The following is a 24,775-nucleotide window of genomic DNA, read 5'->3' as shown; positions in this document are numbered from 1 at the left end:
AGCCTAGGAGGCATTGCCTGCCTGCCCAGAGCTCAGTGACCAAGAAGAAGGACATTTGACATTTGAAGGAGGCTGTGTGGACAAGATTCAGAGGGGCCATGTCCAATCTCCCCAGGCAGCCCCCTGAGACCAGCCCAAGGAGTGAGCAAGGGGGTGAGGCATGCAGCCCAGTGGGGCCCGATGGGCGGGTTCAGGGAGGTGCCTGAGCTCACAGGGGCCAGGGAGGCCCTGGCCCTCTGCATGCCTGGGCCCTGACTCACTGCCCAGCACTGGCCAGACGCCCGGATGGCCTTGGCCCACGGCCTCCAGCCTGCACCCCCACCCCCGCCCTGCCTGCTCTCCCTCTGAGAGCCAGCCCATCAGCAGCCACCAGCCTTTTCCCAGATTATGGAGGCTGGCTAGGGGCACGTTGAACACTAGGCCAGCTTTGATGGGGGTGCAGGATCAGCTTTCCCCCTACCACCAGGAAGGGAGCACAGAACCCAAACCTTGGTGCCCCCAGAACTGAGACTTGACCCCACACACCCACCCCGTTCCTCTTCTGGCATCCCCTCAGCCCAGCACCACCCCAAGCTGGTGAGGGGGATCCATTTTACAGGTAGGAAAACCGAGGCACAGCTTGGTCCAGTCAGTTGCCCAAAGTCACAGTGACACCCCCTCTGGGAGGCTGAATCCAGCAGGGGCCCCCCAGGGTCCATGGAGGAGAGAGACTCTTGGCTCTATAGATGAGAAATGGACTCTGAGGCGCCTGCCTCTTATCCAAGGTTACCCAGGTGGAAAGAGACCAAGAACTGGAACTCAAGCCTGTCCTTGGTAGAGTCCTGCCAGGCAACAGAGCACTTGAAGTCCTTAGTAATCAGTGGTTGCTGGTCTGGTATCCACACACCTGGCCAACCTGGCTTATTTTTGCCTAGAGACAACACAGCTAACATTTCAATGACTGTCTTTCAATCCGTTTTCTATGCTTTCATAAATTTTCATATAACTGACATCTCAGAAAGTAATGTTTGAAGACTGCTTTAAAACACTAAAGTTACATTGCTAAACGCTAATTCTCCTCAGTTGTGTCTGACTCTTTGCGACCCCATGGACTGTAGCCCACTGAGCTCCTCTGTCCATGGAATTCTCCAGGCAAGAATTCTAGAGTGGGTTGCCATTTCCTACTCTAGGGGATCTTCCTGACCCAGGGATTGAACCCATATCTCTTACGCAACCTGGCTTTTAATTGGTGCTTCTGGAGAAAATAGGCAAGGGTATATGGAGTGGAGAGGCTGACCGAACCTCTCACCTGGACCTCTGGCAACCTTGATGGGCTGAGGCTGGGGAGAGGCTGGGAAGATTGACTGCAAGGGATCAATAGAGACACGACAGTGCGTGGACCACCCCCAGGAAGGCTCCAGGACCTCCTGGTGGCCTCCTCACATGCCTCAGCAGTGTGCAGCGGACATCTGTGACCTGTCAGGCCCCCTCCAGGGAGCCACACTACTGTGGAGGCCATGAGCAGGTGCTGTGTGCTGGACCCCAGTGTCCTGCAGTGATGGAACCAAGGCACAGTGAAGGTAAGCTGCTCACGAACGGTGTCACAGCTGATGAAGGCAGAGCCTCCTGGAGACCCCTGGGAGCAGGAGTAATTTGAGCCCAGACAGACCTGAGCCCCCAGGGGACAAAAGTATGGAGACAGTGACCCAGGCAGAGGCAACAGCAAGTACAAAGGTTCAGAGACAGCAAAGAGGCCAGCAAGGAGAGAATGAGAGGCCATGGGGCTGGATCAAGCCAGGCCTGCAGTCCACAGTGAGAAATGAGGAGGATTTTCAGATTCTGGGGATGGGGTGGGGGAGCTCAGAGTTGGGGCTTGGGAAAGGAGAGTCTGACACTGCCCTCTTGACACAGGTCATGGTGCAGAGGCCCAGCCGACTAGGGGAATGGATTTGCTTTGAACCCCCAAGCTCCCAGCCTTCTGCCCAGTCATAGGCACAGCTTGGGAGAGGAGGCTGTGATGTAAGCAGAGCAGCTGTGCCGGGGAGGGTGGAGCCCCTCCACGGAGGGCAGGAGTCAGAGCTGAAACCTGAGCTGCCTGGAGGGGAGGCTGGACAGGACCCAGGAGTCCTGGGGGCTGTTCCCCCGCTTCTCAATTCCACTCCACACCATGGGGTGGGTGACGTGACCTGTATTTGCTCAAATTCCAACTCTCAGCCGCTCTCATCTCCTCATCACTGAGGGAATTCACTGCCTAGAGGAAGGGGGGCCCTGCCCCCCACCATGGGGGAGGGGCCGGCATGCGGACAGCTCTCCCCCCTCCCTGCCTTCCCCTCTTTCCTCCCACGGACCTGGGCTCAGCCCCGCAGGCTCCAGCCTGACTCACCACAGGCAGCTGTGGTTTCAGATGCCTGTGGGGGCTGGGGGTTGGGGGTGGAGGCAGCAGAGGATGTCAATTGGGGTGTCAGGCTTGGAGGAGCAAATTCTTCCCACTACCCGGCTGGTGTTGGTCGGAGCTGTTGAGCCTCTTGCAGAGGCAGGAGTTCAGAGTCACCTGCCCACACCCTGTCCCCAGGGACAGCAGCTCCCAAGCTCCAGTCTGCTCCCCACCCCTTTGGGGGAGCCCACAGACCAATTCCAAGCAGCCAGCCAGCTGCCCCTCATCTTACTTGAGTGACAACCACGCCTTTCTCCAGGGGACCCCCTGTGAGCCCAGAGAGGTTCACCACCACGGCCTTGCCTTTTAGGCTGCCGCTATTGAAGGATAAAAAGGCAGGGCATCCAGGTCTCGCCAGAAGCTTGGGACCCAAGCTCAGTGACCCCAGCCTTCCATTTCCCATCTGTAAAATGGGCTCTGGGCCTGGCCCCTCCTTCGGCCGCCACAGAGAGGCTGCAGACAGTTAATCCCCAAGAAGGGTCTGCTCTTATTTTTCCTGACACTCTAACCCTGTGTGTGTCTCACACTCACTGGCACGCTGGGGGCGCCGAGGAAGGATTTCAGTTACTACTCCCTCCGTCAACAGAAAACTGCCCAGGCCAGGGATCAGCAACTTCCATCACCTCCAGTCTCTCCCAGGCTCTCCCTCTGCCCGGGGACCACCCCCCCACCACCAAGTCCTGCCCACCCTCCCCACTCAGCGCTCTCGGCCACTGCCTGGCCCCTCCCGCGCGCGCCCGGGCTGTTCAGGCTCATTTGTCCGGTTTGCCACGCGGCTGAGCATGGAGTCAGTCAATCAACCAATTATCGAGCGCCCGCCTGCAGGCCCCGGACGCTTCCTGTGCGGTCCGCTCAGCTCTCGCCCCCAGAGGCAGTTTGGAACCTTCCCAAGACAAAAGGTGGAAGGAAGGAAGGAAGTGCCACCCTGTGGACACAGAAAAGATCGCAGTCCCGGCGGCTCCCGGTGCTTCCCTCTGCCACCGCTACACCCGCCACCCGCGGAGCCCGGGAGGCGGGGATTAGCGTCGCCAGGTTTGCAGGTGGGGAAACGGAGGCTCGGATGGGTCCAAAGTCAAGCGACTCAAGCCAGTCTGCACCCTTTCCCACCCACTGCCTCCATACTCCGGGTCCTCTGCCCTTGGGACAGGTCCTGCAGGGAACCCTGTTTCCCACGTCCTACTGGGTTCAGCACAAAGGGGCGCTGGCGGGAGGGGGCGCTGGCGGGAGGCGGGGCCTGGAGGAGGGGAGAGGCTAGAATCTCCTCTCTGTGCCGTGGACGGGTCTCCTCCCAGCTCCCACAATTCCTGGGCTCCAGCAATGCCACCCCTTCTGCTGTTATTTCTGGATGCCTCATTGTCCCCGCATTTGGTCTTTTTTTTTAGCCTGTGCTGTGCAGCACACGGGATCTTAGTTCCCCGACCAAGGATTCACCTGTGTCCTGTGTAGTGAAATCTCTGAGTTCCTAACCACAGGACCCTCAAGGGAAGTCCTATTTGGATGAGCCGGATTTTTAGTTGAAGCATGTGGAATCTAGTTCCCTGACCAAGCATGATACCCAGGCTCCCTGTGTTGCAAGCACGGGGTCTTAGCCTCTGGACCACCAAGGCAGCCCTGAAGTTTACCATCTTAACCAAATTAAAGTGTGCAGTTCAGCAGCGTTCAGCACATTTGCTTTGTTGTGCAACCTTGCTCACCATCCAGCTCTTTGCTCCTGCAAAACTGAAAGCCTGTACCCATTAAACACCAACTTCCCCTCCTCCTCCCCAGCCCCAGGCACCCACTTTCTGTCCTACTTTCTGATTCTGGGAATTTGACTGCACTGGGGACTTCAAGGACAGCAAGGAGATCAAACCAGTCAATCCTAAAGGAAATCAACCCTGAGTATTCATTGGAAGGACTGTTGCTTGAAGCTGGAGCTCCAGTCATGATGCGAAGAGCTGACTCACTGGAAAAGACCCTGATGCTGGGAAAGATTGAGGGCAAGAGGAGAAGGAAGCAGGCCCCAGAGGATGAGATGATTGGATGGCGTCACTGATTCAATGGATATGAGTCTGAGAAAACTCTGGGAGACAGTAAAGCTTGGCGTGTTGCAGTCCATGGGGTCGCAAAGAGTTGGACATAACTGAGCAACTGAACAACAAGGGACTTCATATAAGTGGAATTATACAGTAGTTATCTTTTTGGATCTGGCCAATTTCCTTTAGACAATGTCCTGGAGATTCATCCATTTAGAGCATGTTTCAGAACTTTCTTCCTTTTTCAGGCTGGATAATAGTCCACTGTGTATATACACATTTTATTTATGCATTCACCTACAGGTGGACACTTGTGTTTGTTCCATTTTTTGGCTCTTGTGAATAATACTATGAACACGAGTGTGCAAATATCAAAATCCCTGATTTCAATTGCCGGATCACATGGTAGTTTTATTTATTTTTTAAAATTTTGGCTGTGCCTGGTCTTAGTTGCGGCATGAAGGATCTTTAGTTGAGGTGTGTGGGATCTTAGTTCCCTGATCAGGGATCGAACTGCACCTCTTACCTTGGAACCACAGGATCTTAATCACTGGACCATCAGGGAAGCCTTGTTTTTTTGTTTTTAATCACAGCCATACGAATGGCTTGTAGGTGGCATCTCATCATGGTTTGTCCCATTTAGTCTTTTATGCTTAGTTCCTTGTATTTTTTTCCCTATCCAATAACCTGCTGTGTTCTTGTTTCCCACTTGAAACGCCAGTACTATCTGTGGCTTGACTGCCACACCCGAAGATAGTGTTCTGAAATGCCCTTGAGGTCAGACTCAGGTAAAGCTGGGATGCACAAGAGACTCGGGGTGCAGGGGACTGAGGAGAGTGCGGTCCACGTACCCCGATGTCTATGGCTCTGGACAAATGTTATCACAATGAAGCCAGATTTGTGATGTGAAACCTCTCAATTTATTTCTATCTTAGCAGTGAATTTAATAGAATTAAATTTGGGAAAAAAGTTTTTTTTGTTTTTTTTTTTAAAGGAGAAGGATGGGGAGGAGGAATAGTTAGAGAGTTTGGAATGGACATGTACACACTGCTATGTTTAAGATGAATAACCAACAAGGACCTACCATGTAGCTTAGGGAACTCTGTTCAATGTTATGTGACAGCCTGTATGGGAGGGGAGTTTGGGGGAGAATGGGTACATATATGTGTATGGCTGAGTCCCTTTGCTGTCCACCTGAAACTATTACAACATTGTTAATCAGCTATACTCCAATATAAAATTTAAAAGTGAAAGTGTTAGTCGCTCAGTTGTGTCCAACTCTTTGTGACCCCATGGACTGTAGCCCTTCAGGCTCCTGTCCATGGAATTCTCCCAGGCACACTAGAGTGGGTAGCCATTCCCTTCTCCAAGGGATCTTCCCAACCCAGGGATAGAACCTGCATTGGAGGCAGATTCTTAAAATTAAAAAGTTAAAGAGAATCCTTCCCTGACACCTCCCCCACCTCATATAAAAGAGCCTCTTGCCAGTCCTGTCTCATTATCTTTTAAAATATTCTTCTAGAATAATCTTTTAAAGTAATTTTTTGTATCTGTTTCCTCTTCTAAAATGTCATCTCCTTGAGGGCATAGACTCTTACTGCAGTGTCCCACACTCCTTAAACATGAACTGGCACACAACGGGTGCCCAATATTTGTTGAATGAGTGAATAAGCAGGAAATTTAGCAAAACTTCAATTCAGCACCCAGCAGAGCTGCTCCCCAGCTGAGCACAATATCCTCTTAGAGGCTGCAGCCTGTGTTGACGCTGTAGGAAAATATTCCCTTTCCAGATCCTTCTCCCTGGGGGTAGTCTTGTCCATCAACAGATGGAGGGAGCCAGAGAAAGGCAGAAGAAAGCACTTCCGGTTTAGTCAAATACTTTATTTAAGAAATATAATTGATCACAGTAAGGCATTCAGGCTATAAAAACATTCTATACAGTGGTTTAAAAAGCGACACCCATCCTCAAAAAGCAACCCATATATACAACACAGAACCTGATTCTCTTGAAGAGGGCTGTGCACAGCACGCTCGACTAAGCTTTGTACAGAAAGACGAGGCATCTTTGCAGCAACCAGGATTTGCAAAAATAAATAGATCTTTCTTTTATATATATACACGTAAGTGAGAAATGTTTCAACAAATATACAAAGTGCAAACATAACAAAAAATCCCCACTGTCTGCATGGCGGTGGTGGGGGTGTTATTTACATGCTTCAGAAAGAGAAAAGGTGTTCACAGTCTGCGGCAGCCATGCCGTGTTCTGTGGTTGTACGGTAGTCAATCCACTCAGGTGTTTCCATGGGAGGCTGCCCCCCATCTGACCCCCACCCCCCCCAGTGGTCATAACTATGATATGTGTGGCAATTTCAGAAAGCATTCTTGTTTAATGAATCCCATGAAATTCCCGTGCCCAGAGCACATCTTACAGGGCAGACCCGCCATGCATGTTTCAGATGGACACCAGCCAACCATGACGGGCTTGTCGGGGATATGAATGGCTCAGTGGCCTCTGCCTAGAAGTGGAAACAGTAGGCAGATCGTCTAGTCGTAATCTTGGCTTTGAAGTCATGATCAAGCCACCGCACACACGTCTCCTTACGTGCTGGGAGAGGGGCCGGGTTGGTACCAATCATCAACCCAGACTCTTTGCAGCCAGAAGGGAACCAAAACAGAAAGTAGTGCAAAATAATAATAGAATGTCGACTTTACACAGTGTACGACCCTGAACTGAAAAAGTGCAAGGGGCAGGGATGGGGTCCAGATACCCACTCCCAGACAGACGGACACAGTTAGAGGTGGGAGCTGCTCATCTTCACGCACAAAGTAAGGGGGTCTCAGGCACTTAATACATGTACGTTAAGGGCGACTGGTGGCTCGAATTTGTTTTCTCTGGGGATGATCTGGGTTCTGGTGAATGAATAGGGTTCAGCGGGTGCCGCTCCTGGAAGGTTGGACCCAGGGTCCCCTCCTGGCTTAAGTGGAGGACAAACCCTGCTTGGAAAACCCTAGTTTGATCCTGACCAGGGGGTGGCAGACCAATTCTGGCCATCCCGCAGGCTTGCCTGGCAGAAGTAAACACGTTCAGTCCTGAGTGTGGGGCCTGGGCTAGAGGGTAGGTGGCAGCAGCAGCCACCTGGGACCCTGTGGGTAGTACCTGCTTTCGTGCGTTCAAAGCCACTAGCTTTCCGGCTCCGTGTCTGTCTGCCATTCCCTCCAGGGAGGAGTGTGTCTAGAAGGAGAGCAGCTCAGAGATTCCCGGAGAAGACAGATTCCCTAGCTGTTCTGCCTTTCTCCTTCACATGTAAAGAAAGGAAGAAAAAAAAGCAACCCAACTGCTGCCTGTGGGTGCCGTCTGATGCCTGTTCTGCCTCCCAGAAAAATAAATATATAAAACAAAGCTCTGACAGACAGGCAGACAGGCTGCAGTCCCCAACAGTGCTTTTGGCGTGGAGGTCTCAGGAAGGGTTGGGGGCAGGTCAAGGGTCGGGGGAGAAAGTGTTTTTGCTGCCTTTGAGTGACCAGGGCAGGTTCCAGGGAAGGAGAGGACTCAAGGCAGCAGCTCATGCCACGTCATCCTCCAAGCTGACCATCTGTCTCTGTCAACAAAACAGTAAACGCCGGAAACGATCAGTCCAACATCCAGTAAACATGGCCACAAGCCACCCACGCCTGACTCTCTCCTGGTCCCCCAGGTCACCCCCCTCATTACCCCTGGACCCGCACGAAGGCCTCCACCCTCATCTCGGGGCTCTGGAACTTGGCCCAGGCCTGATCCTCACACAACCACCAGGGGCGCCCGTGAGCACCCGAGTCTGATCGTGTGGCTCCGTGGCGCCCATCTCGCTCCCAGCATCGGTGCTCCAATAGGCCCACAGCGTCCTGCTCCACCTGCCCCTTCCCTTCCCACTCTCCGCCCCTCACACACACAGGGAGGGTTCAGCCACAGGGCCTTTGCACAAGTGGTGCCTGCTGCACTCCGTACGCTCCCTATTCAAGAAAGCCTTCTGGGCCACCTTATCTGAAGTTGCCTCCCCTCCTTCCCAGACCTCCCACAAAAAAACTCTGTCCCCCTTCCGGCTTTCACCCTCGGACCTATGTTCCCTTGGCTTATCCTCTGGTCCTGCCGCCCCCCCGCCCATGCCCCCCACTCTGTGAGATCGTCCGCTCTCGAGGAGGGCATGGCCTTTAGGAGGCATGAGGAACACTCAGACAGACAACTGGTGCTGGCGAGGTCCCCAGCGGGGCGGCTCACCGAGGGGTAGGTGTAGCCGTCCTGGCTGCGGCAGATGTGGACCTCGTCCTCCGTGGTTTTCTGGTACACGGGGTTGTCGAAGTTGATGCTGTTGATGCTCTTCAGCCGCCAGTTCTTCCAGAGGAGGAAGGTCCCGAAGGCCAGGAGGATGAGCAGTGCTGCGGGGAGAGGGGACGGGTGCTGCCTTCAGACGCCAGGCCCTTTCACGGGGAAATGTTTTTGTTCCCAATGTAATATTTATATTTTTCCAATTTCCTAATACTTGGGACGTCTCTGGTGGTCCAGCAGTTAAGACCCACTGCAGGGAAAGTGGGTTCCAACCCTAGTTGGGGAACTAAGATCTTCCCAAATGCCCTGCAAAACGTAGAAAAAAAATAATACTTGCCCAGTGTAAAAAAAAAAAAAAATCCATCAGTGAGTATAACAAATCTCTAGCTTGAAACCGCTGTGACTGCCTCACCCCTGCTAACCTATTGTTGGGTATATAGTAGGCTTGCATTATGAGGCACTGGGTCAGGGGCTGCCCGTCTCTTGAGACCAAAGATTTAGGACAAATTCCCAGTGACCGGGGAGGTCACTGGTGGAATTTTTCAACCTGCTTCTGCATTTGATGACAAGAAGGCTATTGTCAATTTTTCCACGTTTCTTGTGTATCAGTCACATGTCAGTTACTTCGTTTCACAAATGGGATTGTTCTCAGCATTCGGGGCCACCACAGCACACTCTGCCTCTGTGTGAGTGCAGATAATGCGGGATCCCTCTTTGCATCATTGATGGTGGGTCTTGGGGTGCTGTTTCCTGAAAAGATCCTGGCTGGTGCCCAAAGGGTGGGAAGATGCCAGGTGGGCATCACCCTGGAGCAGCCTCAAGGGAGGTGAGGGCCTCCCTGGGCAAGTGTATCAGCCCACAGCCAGACAACTGGTGGGGGCTTAGATCTCTGGTCTCTGTGAAAGGACACCTTGAAAGGATTTTTTTTTTTTTTTTTCAAAAAGGAAAAATGGGTATGATGCAAACCAAGTCATGATTGACAGATGAGGTCAGGAAAGCAGAAATCTCCAAACTGCCCCCTGAAACAGAACAACTCATCAGGAGGTACCCCTGCCTTCCCATCCTTTGGGTGTTGATGAAAGTGGCCATCAATCACAGCGGGAACCCTGGCCCAGTCCCCCTTCCTCCCATGTGACATCTCAGATGTCCCACTCTGCTCTCAGCTCCAAGGGGGCGGATGTTTGTTTCTCTCTGGGCTCTGTCCCCAGTGTGCAGAAGTGGCCTTGGTATACAGTAGTCGCTCAACTATATTTGTTTAGTGAATGAAGCTAGGAAGGGGGTTGCTCAGTGATAAATAGGACACACAATGGGGCCACCCGATTACTGGAGGAAAGGTGGACCAGAACGGCTTGCCGGGAACTGAAGTCATTTTGCAGGAAGCAAGGAACCAGGGGAGGCCCAGCCACAGGCTTACCAATGGGGAGGACGATGTATAGGGCACCCACGCTCCCGGGCCTCTCGGTGTCCGCTCGGCCGGCAATGTCGCCCAGGGCTGCGGGAGAGAAGGGAGAAAGTGAGGCCCAGATGCACCACGAAAGGTGGGGAAACACAGGTGTATGATGTCAACATGCAGAGGAGAACAACCGACGCTTCCCAGTGTCTTCAAACGTCCAAAGAAGTTGGAGTATCTCCCAGGCTTGAGTGGTGCCAGGCTGGCTTCTGTCCAGGCCTCGCTTGTGGGCAATTGGGATTATGGCCCGAATTTAAGAGGGTCCTATGGGCTCGTGTTATGAGGCACTAGGGAAGGGGGATGCCGGTCTCTGAGATCAAAACTTGTGGATACATTCCCAGGGGCTGGAGAGGTCACTGATGGAATTTTTCAACCTGCTTCTGCATTTGACGTTGTCATTGTTGTTTAGTTGCTAAGTCGTGTCCCCCGGGCTCCTCTGCCCATGGGATTTCCCAGGCAAAAATACTGGAGTGGGTTACCCTGTTTTTCTCCAGAAGATCTTCCTGATTAGGGATGGAACTCACATCTCCTGCACTGGCAGATGAACCACCTGGGAAGCCCCTGCATTTGATGACAAGGAGCCTATTGTGGATGAGGGCAGGGGTCACCTTCTGTCCCCGTAATTCTCAGCAGTTTCAGTGCTTGGGTTGGATCGCACCAAAGACCCATAGTCCTGTGCCAGCTGGCCCCGGCTAATAAATATTTGGGGAAGGGACTTCCCTTGTGGGCCAGTGGGTAGGACTTCACCTTCCTTCGCCTTCCAATGCAGGGAGTGTGGGTTTGATCCTTGGTTGGGAACCTAAGATCCCACATGCCTCACCACCAAGAAACCAAAACATGAAACAGAAACAATATTGTAAGAAATTCAATAAAGACTTTAAAAAAAATGGTCCACATCAAAAAAAGCTAACAAACAAAAAAAGAGATATTGGAGGTGACATCGTTATATAATCACATGTGTGCACCTGGGCCAGACAACGTGAGGGCCCATGTGAGTGAAAATATAAAGAACTCCAAACAGGCCAATGCACTGCGAAGACCACGCAAGCCACATCCGAGCCACACGATAAGCCAGTGAGCAGTAGTAACCATCACCAGTTATATTCAAATCCATATCTACCAGCTGTCATACATGCTTTGGACAGAATTTGTATCCAGTTTTACATTTGCGCTTAAGAAACCTCACCACAAAAATAATTTAGGGCAGTAGCAGCAGTGTCCCTGAGAAATTTTTCTTTTAAAAGAGCTCCTTTGCCAAATTTGAGAAGCCCCAGATGGGCCCGTCTGTGAAATGGTATTTCAAGCAGTGGCACTTCAGTTGAAAACGGTTCTGGGCCTCTCTCTACCATACAGTTCCTGTTGTATCCCCTTTATGGTGGAACAAAGGATTCAGTTACTTTGAAAGGAAAAAAAATGTCTGAAACTTGCTAATGTGCTTTTTTGTTTGTTTTTCCTGGCCAGAAAAGCCTGTGCTGTTTCCGGACTGCTCAAAAACGGGGCCGGGCGCCCTCTGCTGGAAAAAGCAGTGAACGGCGTGTCTCCAAGCAAGTAAGCTGGGGAGGTGGTAGAGAAAGACCTTGAGGGCAGGCTAAGAAGGGAACTGGTGACTCGCCTCAGTCAGTTCAGTTCAGTCGCTCAGTCGTGTCCGACTCTTTGCGACCCCATGAATTGCAGCACGCCAGGCCTCCCTGTCCATCACCAACTCCCGGAGTTCACTCAGACTCATGACCATTGAGTCCGTGATGCCATCCAGCCATCTCATGCTCTGTCGTCCCCTTCTCCTCCTGCCCCCAATCCCTCCCAGCATCAGAGTCTTTTCCAGCGAGTCAGCTCTTCGCATGAGGTGGCCAAAGACCTGGAGTTTCAGCTTTAGCATCATTCCTTCCAAAGAAATCCCAGGGTTGATCTCCTTCAGAATGGACTGGTTGGATCTCCTTGCAGTCCAAGGGACTCTCAAGAGTCTTCTCCAGCACCACAGTTCAAAAGCATCAATTCTTCGGCGCTCAGCCTTCTTCACAGTCCAGCTCTCACATGACCACAGGAAAAACCATAGCCTTGACTAGACAGACCTTAGTCGGCAAAGTAATGTCTCTGTTTTTGAATATGCTATCTAGGTTGGTCATAACGTTTCTTCCAAGGAGTAAGCTTCTTTTAATCTCATGGCTGCAGTCACCATCTTCAGTGAATTTGGAACCCCCAAAAATAAAGTCTGACACTGTTTCCACTGTTTCCACATCTATTTCCCATGAAATGATGGGACCAGATGCCATGATCTTCGTTTTCTGAATGTTGAGCTTTAAGCCAACTTTCTCACTTTCCACTTTCACTTTCATCAAGAGGCTTTTTAGCTCCTCATCACTTTCTGCCATAAGGGTGGTGTCATCTGCATACCTGAGGTTATTGATATTTCTCCCGGCAATCTTGTGACTCGCCTCAGTCACAAAATTTAAAGGGATTTCCCCCCCAAAGTCAGTAAACCAGTAACATTATAATGCATTTTTAAAAAAATCAAAATTAATGCCAATGGGAACTCCCTGGCTGATGGTCCAGTGGTTAGGATTCCACCCTCATTGCTGAGGGTCTGGGTTCAATCCGTGGTTGGGGAACCAAGATCTCACAAGCCACGTGGCATGGCCAAGAAAAAAAAGAAAAAGAAAACAAAACAAAAATTAATGTCAATATCTCATGAAGAACAAACGAGCAAAATTTTTAGGAAAACAGGATCTGATAATACATTTTGCAAAACCTGCCTCACTGGGACCAAGCAAACTTTATTTATCAGGACTGTCCCCACAGGCCACAATTTGATTAAAAAATAATAATGCATTAGAAATGAATTAATTTTAAAAGTGTAAAAGAAAAACTAAAAAATGAAAAAAAATTGCATTAAAATATTATATGAATCCTGGATTTTCTGGTGCCCCCTTTAGGCGCTACCCCAGGGAGTACCTGACCTGCCTCACACTAGTCCTGGCCTTGCTGGGCAGACACCTGAAACTTTAGGTTCTTCCCACGCTCAAGTGATCCCCACTTTTCCAGGGAGGTGGGCAGGCACTGTTATTAGCTCCAAGTAGGGAAACTGAGGCTTCAGACAGGCACAAGCCATGCCAGAGACAGTCAGCAAAAGAACCAAGATTAAATCCACTCTGTCTCTTCACAGAGATGCTGGTTATCAATGAACTGGTGCAGGGAGCGGGGGGTAGGTGGCCTCAGGCTTTACCTTGTTGGGACATTGTCACCGACTCGGCTGTGGTGAGCTCAGGGCTGGATGTGTGCTTCGGCCCCACAGCTGTCGAGCTGACCGTGGAGGGTCCTCGAGTGGTCACTGCAGATTCAGACTCTGAAAGAATAAACATTTCCTGAGTGTCCTGTGGCCTGAGAGCCAAAGAGAGTTGTGCCGTTTCTGAAAACAGGTAGGAAGCAAGTGCCATGGGCCACAAAGAAATAACTGAAGACAAATGCAGTGAAAATACAAACCCACTAATGTCTATGTTATTATATTACATGTTGTCTTTCAAAAGGGAGATTCGTAAGTGTTACAGACACACTGACCCCCAATAGGGACTTTCTCTGAGGATGCAGAGACCGAAAAAGGGGCCGCATTCTCCTTATAATGTCTGCAACTAAAATCAGGGCTTCCCCGCCAAAGAGGGCTGGGAAAGAGAGAACTGGACGAGTCCATCTCGCTGCTAGTCAGTGCTGATGTACCCAGCATTTGAGAAAGGCCTTACAACAGCCTCCAGGGCCCTTGCTCTCCCATTTGACAGATGAGCAAAGAAAGGCTGCGGGGCTGACCCTCAAGGGTGGCAGAAGGCCGACCCCACCTGTGAGGCAGCTTCTCATGTCCTTGGCCAGCAGCATGCCGTCGGGGCAGGCACAGGTGAACTTGGGTGAGCGGGGGTTGATCTGTGGGGCCGGCAGACACAGGTGCTGGCAGCCGCCATTGCGCAGGGCAGTCCTCTCACACCAGTTCACCCCTGCGGCAGGAAAAGGCAGGGAGGCAGGATGAGAACGAGGTCAGAAAAATGCTGGGACATTCCAGAGCGCAGGCAGAGAAGTGGAGGCAGTGGGGGAGGCCACCCCATCTTTACCTCTCGGCTGTGTGAGGTTGTGGAAAAGGACAATGTCCTCCGGCGATAACAGGTTTTCTGCCATCAGACTGATGTCTGAGCCTGTGAGGCGGTTGGCACTAAAAATGGCTTCATTGATAATATCCGTCCAAAATACTTTATCCTACAGGGGCATAAGGAAAATGACAATCCCCATCAACCATAGGGGACATGACCACTGGCTCCACACCCCTCCAAATGGGTCCACGGAGGTGCGGCTGGCAGGGCGAGGGAGCAAGGAGAGGCCATAGGCGATGTCGGGGGCTTTAGGACTTGGGCATTCTGCCCCCCAAAGGAGGAAGGGCCCCATCCCGAGGACCCAGCACTGGGGAAAATCACTGGATCCCCCCAGCTCCTGCCCCGACTTGCAAGCCTGAACTGCAGGCAGGTGTGTCGGAGGAAGAGAACTGAGTTTTGGGTTATAAACTCTCACAGAGCTGCCTGGCCATCTCTCTCTTCCAGAGCCTTTTTTCTTTAAAAATTTCTTGGTTTAAAAACAGGAGTGATTGCGTGCCCCCAGCCCCCACCTCAAAGATGGCCAAGGAGAAGGGGTGTGCCAGCTTCTTCTTGTCCTCCAGCACGATCTTCCGGTTCCCTCCATTGACATCGATGCTGGAGATGGAGTGCAGTTTGGAGTCGACCCAGTAGAGGCGGCCTCCAGAAAGATCTAGAACCCACAGTGGGGGCAAGGAGAGGTCACAGGCGATGCCCGAGCCTTGGGGCTTGGGCATCCCGCTCTTTGCAGGAGGGAACCAACCTCCCACCCAACCAGACCCAGCGCCTGGGAAAGCCATTCAGATCCATACCCCCCTCCCACCCTAACCACATGCAGGTGTGGTGTGGGGAGAGGAGAGTTGAGTTTCCGGGTCGACACTCTCACGGAGCCCCTTGGTCATCTCTCCTCCAGACCCTGCCTGACCCCAAGGACTACTGTCCCCACAATGTACCCAGAGTGATGCCATTGGGCCACTGGATGTCCTCGGTCACCAGCGAGTAAATGTCCACGCCGTTGAGGCCCCCCTTCTTGATCTCGGCAGGGGTGCCCCAGTCAGTCCAATACATGAAGCTGGGGAGGCAGCAGGAAGGACAGACAGAGGGACATCAGGGAGGGAAGCTGTGAGCACCAGAAGAGCTGCTCTCTCCTTGGCATCAGCCAGGCCAGGAACCTCCCCCCGCCCCGCCCCTGCAGTCCCTACTGGGGGAGGCCCTGGATGGGTTCTTTCTGGTCCTCTAACTTAACCTTGCTGCTCCCTGGCGGCCCAGCTGGTAAAGAATCTGCCTGCAGTGCAGGAGACCTGGGTTCAATCCATGGGTGGGGAAGATCCCCTGGAGAAGGAAACGGCAACCCACTCCAGTATTCTTGCCTGGAGAATTCCATGGACAGTCAGGAGCTTGGCAGGCTACAGTCCAGGGGGTCGTAGAGTCAGACTTGACTTAGCGACTAAACCCCACCAACCTTGCCGGTTCCAGGGCCTGCAACCTGGTGAGACCTGGCAAGATTTGGGGACCTTGGAGAACAAAAGGAGGTTTTCATTCCAGTGTTGGGACTGGGGCCCTGGAATCTGCTCTCTGAACACTGCTTTCTGAGCCTGAGGGCTTTTATAAATTTGTTTTGGTAAAGTAAGAATTTATTTATTTATTCATTAATTTTTTAAGGCTGTGAGGCACGTGGGATCTAAGTTCTCCGATTAGGGATTGAACCCATGCCCCTTGCATTGGGAGCACAGAGTATCAGCACTGGACCACCAGGTTAAGTGTATGTTATCCTGCAGATAAATTGCAAGGCTCATGTTCAAAGGCATTCAAAGCTATTCATGGCTACTTTGTATGACGCAGGGGAGGAAAACTTAAATTTCCATGTGCTGGAGAGCAGTTTAAATAAATCATGGCCCATCAGGCCAAAGGAAAGGAAACTCATAGACCAAATGGAAGAGCCAGGTGGTGGTGCCTGCTGTTTAGGGGGAGAAATATAAAAGCAGAGCATATAAAAGTGATACAAGTCTAAGTCGAGTGTGTGTCTGGGAGGGTCTCTCTCTCCTGGCATCTGGGTAGACCAGATGACCCTCCACCAAATGAAGGCATTAGTCTTGTTGGATGAAGGCCTGCTGGGCCCACCTTCATCCCAGGGTCGTTCCAATCTGAGCCGTGGACACCGTGCTAACACAGCCAAGTGTGGCTTCGCCAATGTTTTCTCTCTGAGGCCCATTGCTCCCTCTCCTCCAATGATTGCAGCCAGAACAGGCTGCCCATCCTGAGGCTGTGAAATTCCCAGCCCCAGAGGCCCTCCCAGACACACATGTAATGTGCTGGAACAGGTGTTCTCTGCAGGGCATGGTACTTGGGACGAGACCATGCCTTCACAGGGGTCCCTGTGGACACGGGAGCTGCTGAGTCAGCCATGGTCCCACCTGCAGGGGGCGTGCCACAGGGTGGCAAACTTCACTTCATTTGCAAAAATTGTTTGGCTAATGCTGGCCTTAAGTGTATATGTGTTTTTGTTTCAAGTGTTCAATATTTCTTAAGGACATTGTCTCTCTTGTTTTCATGCTAACTGGGCTGTGTGTTCACTTGGGAGAGGTCTTGGGGATGTAGCTAACAGTCTACACACCCCACCCTGTGCAAAGTTCAGATGATAAAATTCTCACCATGACAGACCCCCTCCCACTGAGAGTGCAGGGGATGTGGAAACCCCACATGCTTTGGAGTTAAGTAAACCCATGTGCCAAAACTACTGAGCCTGAGCTCTAGAGCCCAGGAACTGCAACTACTGAAGCCCACACGACCTGTGCTTCAAAACAAGAGAAACAGTGAGAAGCCTGTGCCCCACAACTAGAGAAAGCCTGTGCAAAACAATGAAGAGCCGGGCATCCGAAAATAAATAAAGACAAAGAGAAACCTGTGCCCTACGCCCTGCAAAAAAAACCCCACAAACAAACAAAAAGCTAATCTGGTCTGGTCTGGTCATCTGGTCTACCTAAGCCCAAACCTCCCATCTGGAGCTCTAATCCATTTGTGAACTCCAGCCCTAGGAGTACCCACCCGTGCACGGGATCAACCACAATGGCCCGTGGCTTGGAGCCTTCCTCCTGGAACAGTGTCTTCCTCTTCACCCCTTTGGTGTCAGCCACGGAGACGGTGCCCAGGATGGAGTCGGTCCAGTAGATGTTGCTGTGGATCCAGTCCACCGCCAGCCCGTCTGGGGCCTGGAGATTCTCGCCGATGACAGTGTCGTAGGAGGAGAAGCCGGGGGCGTCATCGATCTGGGCACTGAGGGGAGAGGAGAAGGAAGAGGAGAGTGTCAGCTCCAGGGGCCCTCCATCCACTCAGGGACTGGGGCTGCATGCGGCTGAGGGAGCGGGCAGGCTCACCTGTAGATCTTCCTCTGGGACAGGTCAGACCAGTAGATCCTGTTACTGGCCACCTCTGTGTCCAGGGCAACCACATTCTTGAGGTTGGGGATGAGGCTGGTGTACTCGCTTCGGTCCAGAGTCATCTTCCTCACTTCGTGGCGGTTGGTGAAGAAGAGGTAGGCGATGGTGCCTGGGGAGCCAGGAAGGGGGACGTTCAGCAGAGTGGAAGTGACCCAACCTCCAGAAACCTGGGATCTCTTGATTTAGGTGCTTCTAAGAATCACTGCATGGTTGCAGTTCTAACCTAAACTTCAGGTAGAAGAAACTCAATGATGTCTATTTGTTTCATTGCATGCTAAATTGATTTAGTCCTCTTTTTGACCCCATGGACTATAGACTGCCATGCTCCTCTGTCCACAGGATTCTCCAGGCAAGCATACTGGAGTGTGTTGCCATTTACTTCTCCAAGGGAACTTCCCCACCCAGGGATCAAACCCGCATCTCTTGCATTGGCAGGCAGGTTCTTTACCACCAGGGCCACATATTTTGTTTCATTTTGAGGTATTATATTTTGGTCTCTTTTCAATGGATTTGCTTTTTTTCCCCTTCTCCCTCTCTTCTTTTTTTTTTTGGCCATGCCACATGCAGGATCCTAGTTACTGGACCAGGGATCAAACTAAAGCCCCCTGTATTGGAAGCACAGAGTCTCAACCATTGGATCACCAGGAAAGTCCTGGACTTGCTTTTTTTGGTATAAATTCCTTTTGCTGGGGCAGGTATAGGCTGTCTGGCTCATGGCTTCCCATCTCTTGTCCCCTGAAGCCCCTGCAAGACCAGAAGCTGCAAACCATCCCCAGTGGCATTGATCTACATCTTCAGAGAAGCCAGACGAGCGTGGGCAGTCACCTAGCCTGACTGCTAACTGGGCTGTGTGTTCACTTGCCAGATGTCTCAGAAGCAAACGCTCTACCCCCAGGTAAAAAGTTTGGATGATGAAAGTCCCACCACATGGCCTACCCCTCCTGCCACCTCCCTGCACTTACCCACGGCCTTGCAGGCCTTGGTGAGGGGCTCCAGCCGGAAGCCCTCTTCGCACTCGCATTTGTAGCTGCCCTCGAGGTTCACGCAGAGCTGGCTGCAGGTGTCAGGGTTCTGACACTCATCGATATCTGAGAGTTGGGACACAGAGGGAACTGGGGCATCTTTCCAGCAGGACGCAGACTTGGAGCTATGGGCTCTGACCAAGAGCCATGCCTCCCTGTGGCAAATGGCGGACAACCCATCCCCTCTCGGGAAAACCTCCAGGACAGGAGGTTCTGACCAATTTTTTTTTTTTTAATTGATTTGGCTGCACTGGGTCTTAGTTGCAGCACGTGAAATCTTTAATTGCAGCATATGAACTCTTAATTGCAGCATGTGGGATCTAGTTCCTTGACCAGGGATTGAACCCAAGCCCCCTGCTTTGGGAGCGTGAAGTCTGAGCCACTGAAGTCCCTGATCATCGAAATCTTGAAAATGGCCACACATCATCTCTAACAGTGACCCCAACCTCACCATTCAGTTCAGGGCACAGTCAGCTGGGTGAAGTTGCATCAGCTGAGACTTCTTTCTTAATTATTAATCCCCAAAGGGCAAAAGCAAGTGCTCCCCAAGGGCCAAGCTGGCGACAGCTGGCTCAAGCACCAGTCCTGTGAGGAGGGCACCTGCACCCACTTAACAGACGGGAAAACTGAGGCTGAGGCTTTGACCCTCCTCTTCTTCCAAGGAAAGGGCCAGGGGCTTGGGAATCACCTTCGCATCTGTGCTTGTCCACTAGCTGGAAGCCTTCAGGACACAGGCACTCGTAGCCGATCTTGAGGTCATTGCAGATGTGAGAGCAGCCGCTCTTGTTGTCCAGACACTCATTGGTCCCTGTGCCAGATGCAGGAGGGGCACCGGTCACACCCTAGCCTCCAGCCACCCCTTGCCCAACATCCTGCACTATTTCTACCTCATCATAACCAACACGATGACTGCGTGGCTGGTGACGTTACCATGACTCCTAAGAGGTCTAGAGCCACTGTCGCATGTGACACCATGAATGAGCCACGAGGATGCTGTTGATGTTTAGTCGCTAAGTCTTGCCCCACTCCTTGTGACCCCATAGACTGTAGCCCCCCAGGCCCCTCTGTCCATGGGATTTCCAGGCAAGAATACTGGGGTAGGTTGCTGTTTCCTCCTCCAGGTAACCTTCCCAACCCAGGGGTGGAAACTGAGTCTCCTGCAATGGTAAGTGAGCTATTTTACTGCTGAGCCGCTAGGGAAGCCCTGTGAGGGTGTTACAGTGAGTGAATTATAAGCCACGTACGGAAGGACAAATACTGCACTATTCCACGTGAGGCCCCTAACGGGGTCATATTTACAGAGACAGAAGGTAGGAGGGTGGGTGCAGAGGTTGGGGGAGGGAGAGTTAGTGGAGACAGAGACTCAGCTCTGCAAGATGAAATAGTCTGGAGATGGATGGTGATGGTCACACAACACTCTGAATGTACTTAAAACATCCTGAACTCTACACTGAAAGATGGTTAAAACCATGAATTTCGTGGGTTTTTTTTTTACCATAATTAAAAAATGTTTTAATTATAAAAAGTAAAAGCCACATACCACTTACTATAGATACATGTATTAACTCACTTAATCCTCCCTACAGGAAATCCTTCCTACAGGAAATTCTTGCCTGGAGAATCCCATGCACAGAGGAGCTCATCCATGGGGTCACAAAGAGTCGGACAGGACTGAGTGACTAACACACACAAAATCCTCCCGATGACCTTAAAGGCAAGAGAATTATAGCTGGGGAAATCGAGGCATGGCCAGGTTAAACAGTTTGTTTACGATCACACGGCTCACCGCAAACCTAGGGTGCTGGGCTCCATAATCCATGCTCTCACCCTCTGTACCAAGCGTGGACCAAAGCCAGCCCCCCACCTGCTCTTTGACAGCTAAGAATGGTTTTTACATTTTAAAATAGTTGAAAAGAAAATAAGAATCAAAAGCAAAATATTTCAAACGTTCTATGAAATTCGAGTGTCTGTATCCATAATAGAATATTGGAGCATGGCCCTAGGCATTCAAATGCACGTGTATGGGCTTGGGTGGGTGCTCTCCTGCTACAAAGGCCAAGTAGAAGAGCTGCAACAGACACTATGGACTGGAAAGTCCAAATCATGGGTCAAAGTGCTGCTGAAAATACTTGCAACACCTGATCCCCAGCAGCCCTAGGATGTCTGGGAAGTTACTGCCCCATCTTACAGATGGGAAAACTGAGGCTTAGAAGCCAATCCACTTATTCCCAGGCTCCCCCCTAAAATCTGTCCAGCCCCAGTCACAGCACTTGTGGGCTTGGGCAGGGCTGGCCTCTCACAGCACCACATCACACACTCTCAATGTGGTGAACCCCACCCTCAACACTACCAGCTGCCCACACCCCAGGGCTCACCGCAGTCCTTGAGGGGCTCGTCCGACCAGTCCTGGCAGTCCCTGATGGAGTTGCACACTTTGTCCAGGGAGATGCACTCGCCGCTGTGGCACTTGAACTTGTTGGGCCCCTCGCAAAGAGTCACTATGAGAACCACAGAGGAGGGTCAGGTGCTTCCAGCTGACAGGAGGTGGCTTAGTGCTTTTTATTAATATGATCATTTATGCAAGAATAGATACAAACGTATTTGGTGGTAAAACAGAATAGTTACTGATCATACACGAAGCCTCCACTCAGCTTAAGAATTAGAATATCACCAATAGCAGGGGCTGGTAAACTGGCCTGATGCCTGTTTGTTTAAACAAAAGGTTTGTTGGCACCCAGCGCTGCCCATTGGTTTATATACTGTCAGTGGCAGACTTCATGCTATAACAGCAGAGTCAAGCAGATGTAATTGAGACCATGGCCTGCAGAGCTGAAAATTCCTACTCTCCAGCCCCAACCTAAACTATTATAGTGGTCTAAGCCATCGCATTCTACTACCCCCAGAGGTAATGATAATCTTGAATTTTGGTTACCACTTCTTTATTTTTTCATTAATAGTTCTGTCAAACATATATGAATAAACAATCTACTGTTGAATTTTGCTTGCTTTTGAGTCTTAATAACTGTATCCAGCTAAATTCCTGCAATTTCCTTCTTGCTTGCAACCCCAAGGTTATGAAGTTCGCCTGGGCTGCAGACAGGGGCTGGAGCCTCATTTTTCTCAGCTGTATGATATTCCACTCTGTGATGACGCTGCCGTTTTAAATTATTTCCATGCAGCCCTGTTCACAGCAGCACTATTCACAACAACCAAGGCGTGGAAGCAACCCAAGTGTTCATCCACGGGTGACTGGATAAATGAAATGTGGTCCATCCATACAATAGAGCATTATTTCACCTTAAAAAGGAAGGAATTTCTGACACCTTCTGTAACATGGATGCACACTGAGGAAACGATGCTTAGTGAAATAAACCCGTCACACAAAGACAAATTTGTGATTCCAGTTACGTAAGGTCAAATACTGGAGGAGTGGAATTCGTAGAGACAATAGAATGGTGGGTACCAGGGGCTCAAGGGAGGAGAATAGCAGTGAGTGTATAATGGGGACAGAGTTTCCATTTGGGAAGATGAAAGAGTTCTGGCAATGGATGGTGAGGATGGTGACTTAGCACCACTGGACTATGCTCTTAAGAATGGTTAAGACAGTAAATTTTGTTACATGTGTTTTTTTGTTGTGTTAGCCACTCAGTCCTGTCCGACTCTTCCAGACCCCATGGACTGTAGCCCACCTAATTCTCCAGGTAAGAATACTGGAGTGGGTTGCCATTCTCTTTTCCAAGGGATCTTCCCGATCCAGGGATCAAAGCCACATCTCCTGCATTACAGGCAGATTCTTTACTCTGAGCCACCAGGGAAGCCTCTAGATGTATTTCACCACAATTAAAAAAATTTTTTCTTTTTACATTAATTCTACTGCTGGGACTTCCTTGGTGGTTCAGTGGTTAAGGCTCTGAGCTTCCAATGCAAGGTGTGTCCTGGTGTGTCCCAAGGTGTGTCCCTGGTCAGGGAACTAAGATCCCACATGTCGTGCAACATGACATATATAAACTAATCCTACTGCTGATGAACATTCTGGTTGCTCCCACTATTTTGCTGTTAGGAGAGTGCTACTCTGCTCCTTCTAGAGCCTATCTCCCAGTGCACAGATACAAGTTTCCCAGGAGCAGAACTGCTATACTATAAACTCAGCAAAGTGGAATTGTACTGTACACGTAACTCTGAGCTTAGTTAGGTTCATGAGCTATTTACTCTCCAGCCTCATTAAATCTCACAGTCCTGAAGTGGGTGTGTTTCATTTTGCAGATTAGAGAAAGTGAGGCTCAGAGAGCTCAAGTAACTTGCTCGAGGACACACAGGAGGCTCCTCCCTTGTCTGGGAGGCACTGTGCTCCTCCCCCCACATCTCCCCACAGCCTGGGACCCTGGAGGGGTGGGGCTCACCATTGACGCAGCCCAGCTCGTCACTCAGATCCTTACAGTCAGGCTCCCTGTCGCACTGCCGGCTGCCATGGATGCAGGTCCCATCCGAGCACTGGAATTCATCAGGCCGGCACGTGGCCACAGCTGGGAAAGAAAGAGCCAAGTGTGGAGAATAAGAAAGGGAAAGCACCCTAACACAACCATTACATTTGCATAGATTTCTCTCCGGTCTGTCCTTGCATACAGGAAATTCATTAAAAAGTTGGCAGATCAGGGAATTCCCTGGTGGTTCAGTGGCTAAGACTCTGTGCTCCCAGTGCAGGGGGCCCAGGTTCGATCCCCGGTCAGGAAGCTAAATCCCTCATGCCACAGCTAAGACCTGGCAGAGGTAAATAAATAAAAAAGCTGGCAGAGCTAGCAGGCCATTCTTGGCAGAAAAGCAATGATGTGGTCCCAATCTAGATAGAAGCCTGGCCAGGTAAGTTATGATGTTGTTGTTGTTAAGTCTCTAAGTTGTGTCTGACTCTTTGTGACCCCATGTGCTGTAACCCACCAGGCTCCCCTGTACATGGGGTTTCCCAGGCAGGAACACTGGAGTGGGTTGACATTTCCTACTCCAGGGAATTAATATCTTCCTGACCTAGGGATCGATCCTAAATTTCCTGTATTAGCAGGTGGATTCTTTACCACTGAGCCACCAGTGAAGCCCATTGCCCAACCCCACTCCCAAAAAAGTCATTACGACTGAGTATCGTATAGCCCTTCCAATGACTCAGACTGTGAACATGAAAAATGTTTCTGAGCTGACACTAAGTGAAAAGAATGATGTTATGATGCAATCTTGACAGATGCACGTGGTGACTAGAATAGGATCACTCTAACCACAGACTAGACCTTGACCTCAAACAGGTTGTCACTTAACCCTAATTCATTAAGCTCTAAGCTTATGCTTTCTGCACTTTCCCATGGGTTATATTTCACTATAAAAATGCTGACAATGTGAAAATTCAATTTGAAGAGGTCAGTGGGGAAAAAAAAGATGATAAATAAGTATGCAAATATTTGGAACTCGTTTGTGTGTGTGTGCTCTTATGTCGTAACCCAGGTCCACCGAGGCCAACACCGTTGCTCCATCTACAGGGGAGGAGATCAAAGCACAGTAAGGCTACGTCCCCGGCCAAGGGTCACACAGCTTGGACATCACCAGTCAGGCCTGGATCCTTTCTGGACCGAAAGAGTACAGTGTGCTGCAGTTTGCTCCTCTTGGCAAGAGATAAATTAAACAAGGGTTCGAGGGGCTTCCCTGGTGGTATAGTAGATAAGAATCCGCCACCCAATACAGGCGACACGGGTTTCATCCCTGGTCTGGGGAGGTCTTCTGCAGCACACAGCAACTAAACTGGTGAGCTGCAAGCACTGAACCTGTGCGCCTAGAGCCTGCGCTCTGCAGCAAGAGAAGCCCACAGACCGCAACTAGAGAAGGCCCTCATGCAACAGTGAAGACCCAACACAACCAAGTAAGTAAATGAACTCAAATAATACATTTTAAAAATAAATAAATAGACAGGCGTTCAAAAGGGAACTCCTTTGCAAGACAGCGTCCTCTATGTGATCAGAATGACCGAAAGGAACACGAAATGGCACCGACTTTTG

At 50.8% G+C, this 24,775-nt stretch overlaps 1 protein-coding gene across 1 annotated transcript in view; it reads right to left on the bottom strand.

The window, feature by feature from the left end:
* The window catches only part of LDLR (low density lipoprotein receptor), a 34,444-nt gene continuing 15,957 nt past the window's right edge, over window positions 6,289-24,775 (bottom strand). The window contains exons 5-18 of the mRNA XM_005682375.3: window positions 23,144-23,266; window positions 21,119-21,241; window positions 19,432-19,551; window positions 18,684-18,809; window positions 17,659-17,830; window positions 17,330-17,557; window positions 15,238-15,356; window positions 14,818-14,957; window positions 14,273-14,414; window positions 14,006-14,158; window positions 13,402-13,521; window positions 10,146-10,223; window positions 8,684-8,841; window positions 6,289-8,027 (exon numbers count right to left, since the gene is read on the bottom strand). Of these exons, the coding sequence (XP_005682432.1) occupies window positions 7,992-8,027; window positions 8,684-8,841; window positions 10,146-10,223; window positions 13,402-13,521; window positions 14,006-14,158; window positions 14,273-14,414; window positions 14,818-14,957; window positions 15,238-15,356; window positions 17,330-17,557; window positions 17,659-17,830; window positions 18,684-18,809; window positions 19,432-19,551; window positions 21,119-21,241; window positions 23,144-23,266 (1,838 nt within the window). The 3' untranslated portion in view covers window positions 6,289-7,991. The remainder of the gene's footprint in view (window positions 8,028-8,683; window positions 8,842-10,145; window positions 10,224-13,401; window positions 13,522-14,005; window positions 14,159-14,272; window positions 14,415-14,817; window positions 14,958-15,237; window positions 15,357-17,329; window positions 17,558-17,658; window positions 17,831-18,683; window positions 18,810-19,431; window positions 19,552-21,118; window positions 21,242-23,143; window positions 23,267-24,775) is intronic.

Source organism: Capra hircus, chromosome 7, assembly GCF_001704415.2.
Source record: "Capra hircus breed San Clemente chromosome 7, ASM170441v1, whole genome shotgun sequence".
Lineage (NCBI taxonomy): Eukaryota > Metazoa > Chordata > Mammalia > Artiodactyla > Bovidae > Capra > Capra hircus.
This window is presented reverse-complemented; position numbering and strand designations above follow the sequence as displayed.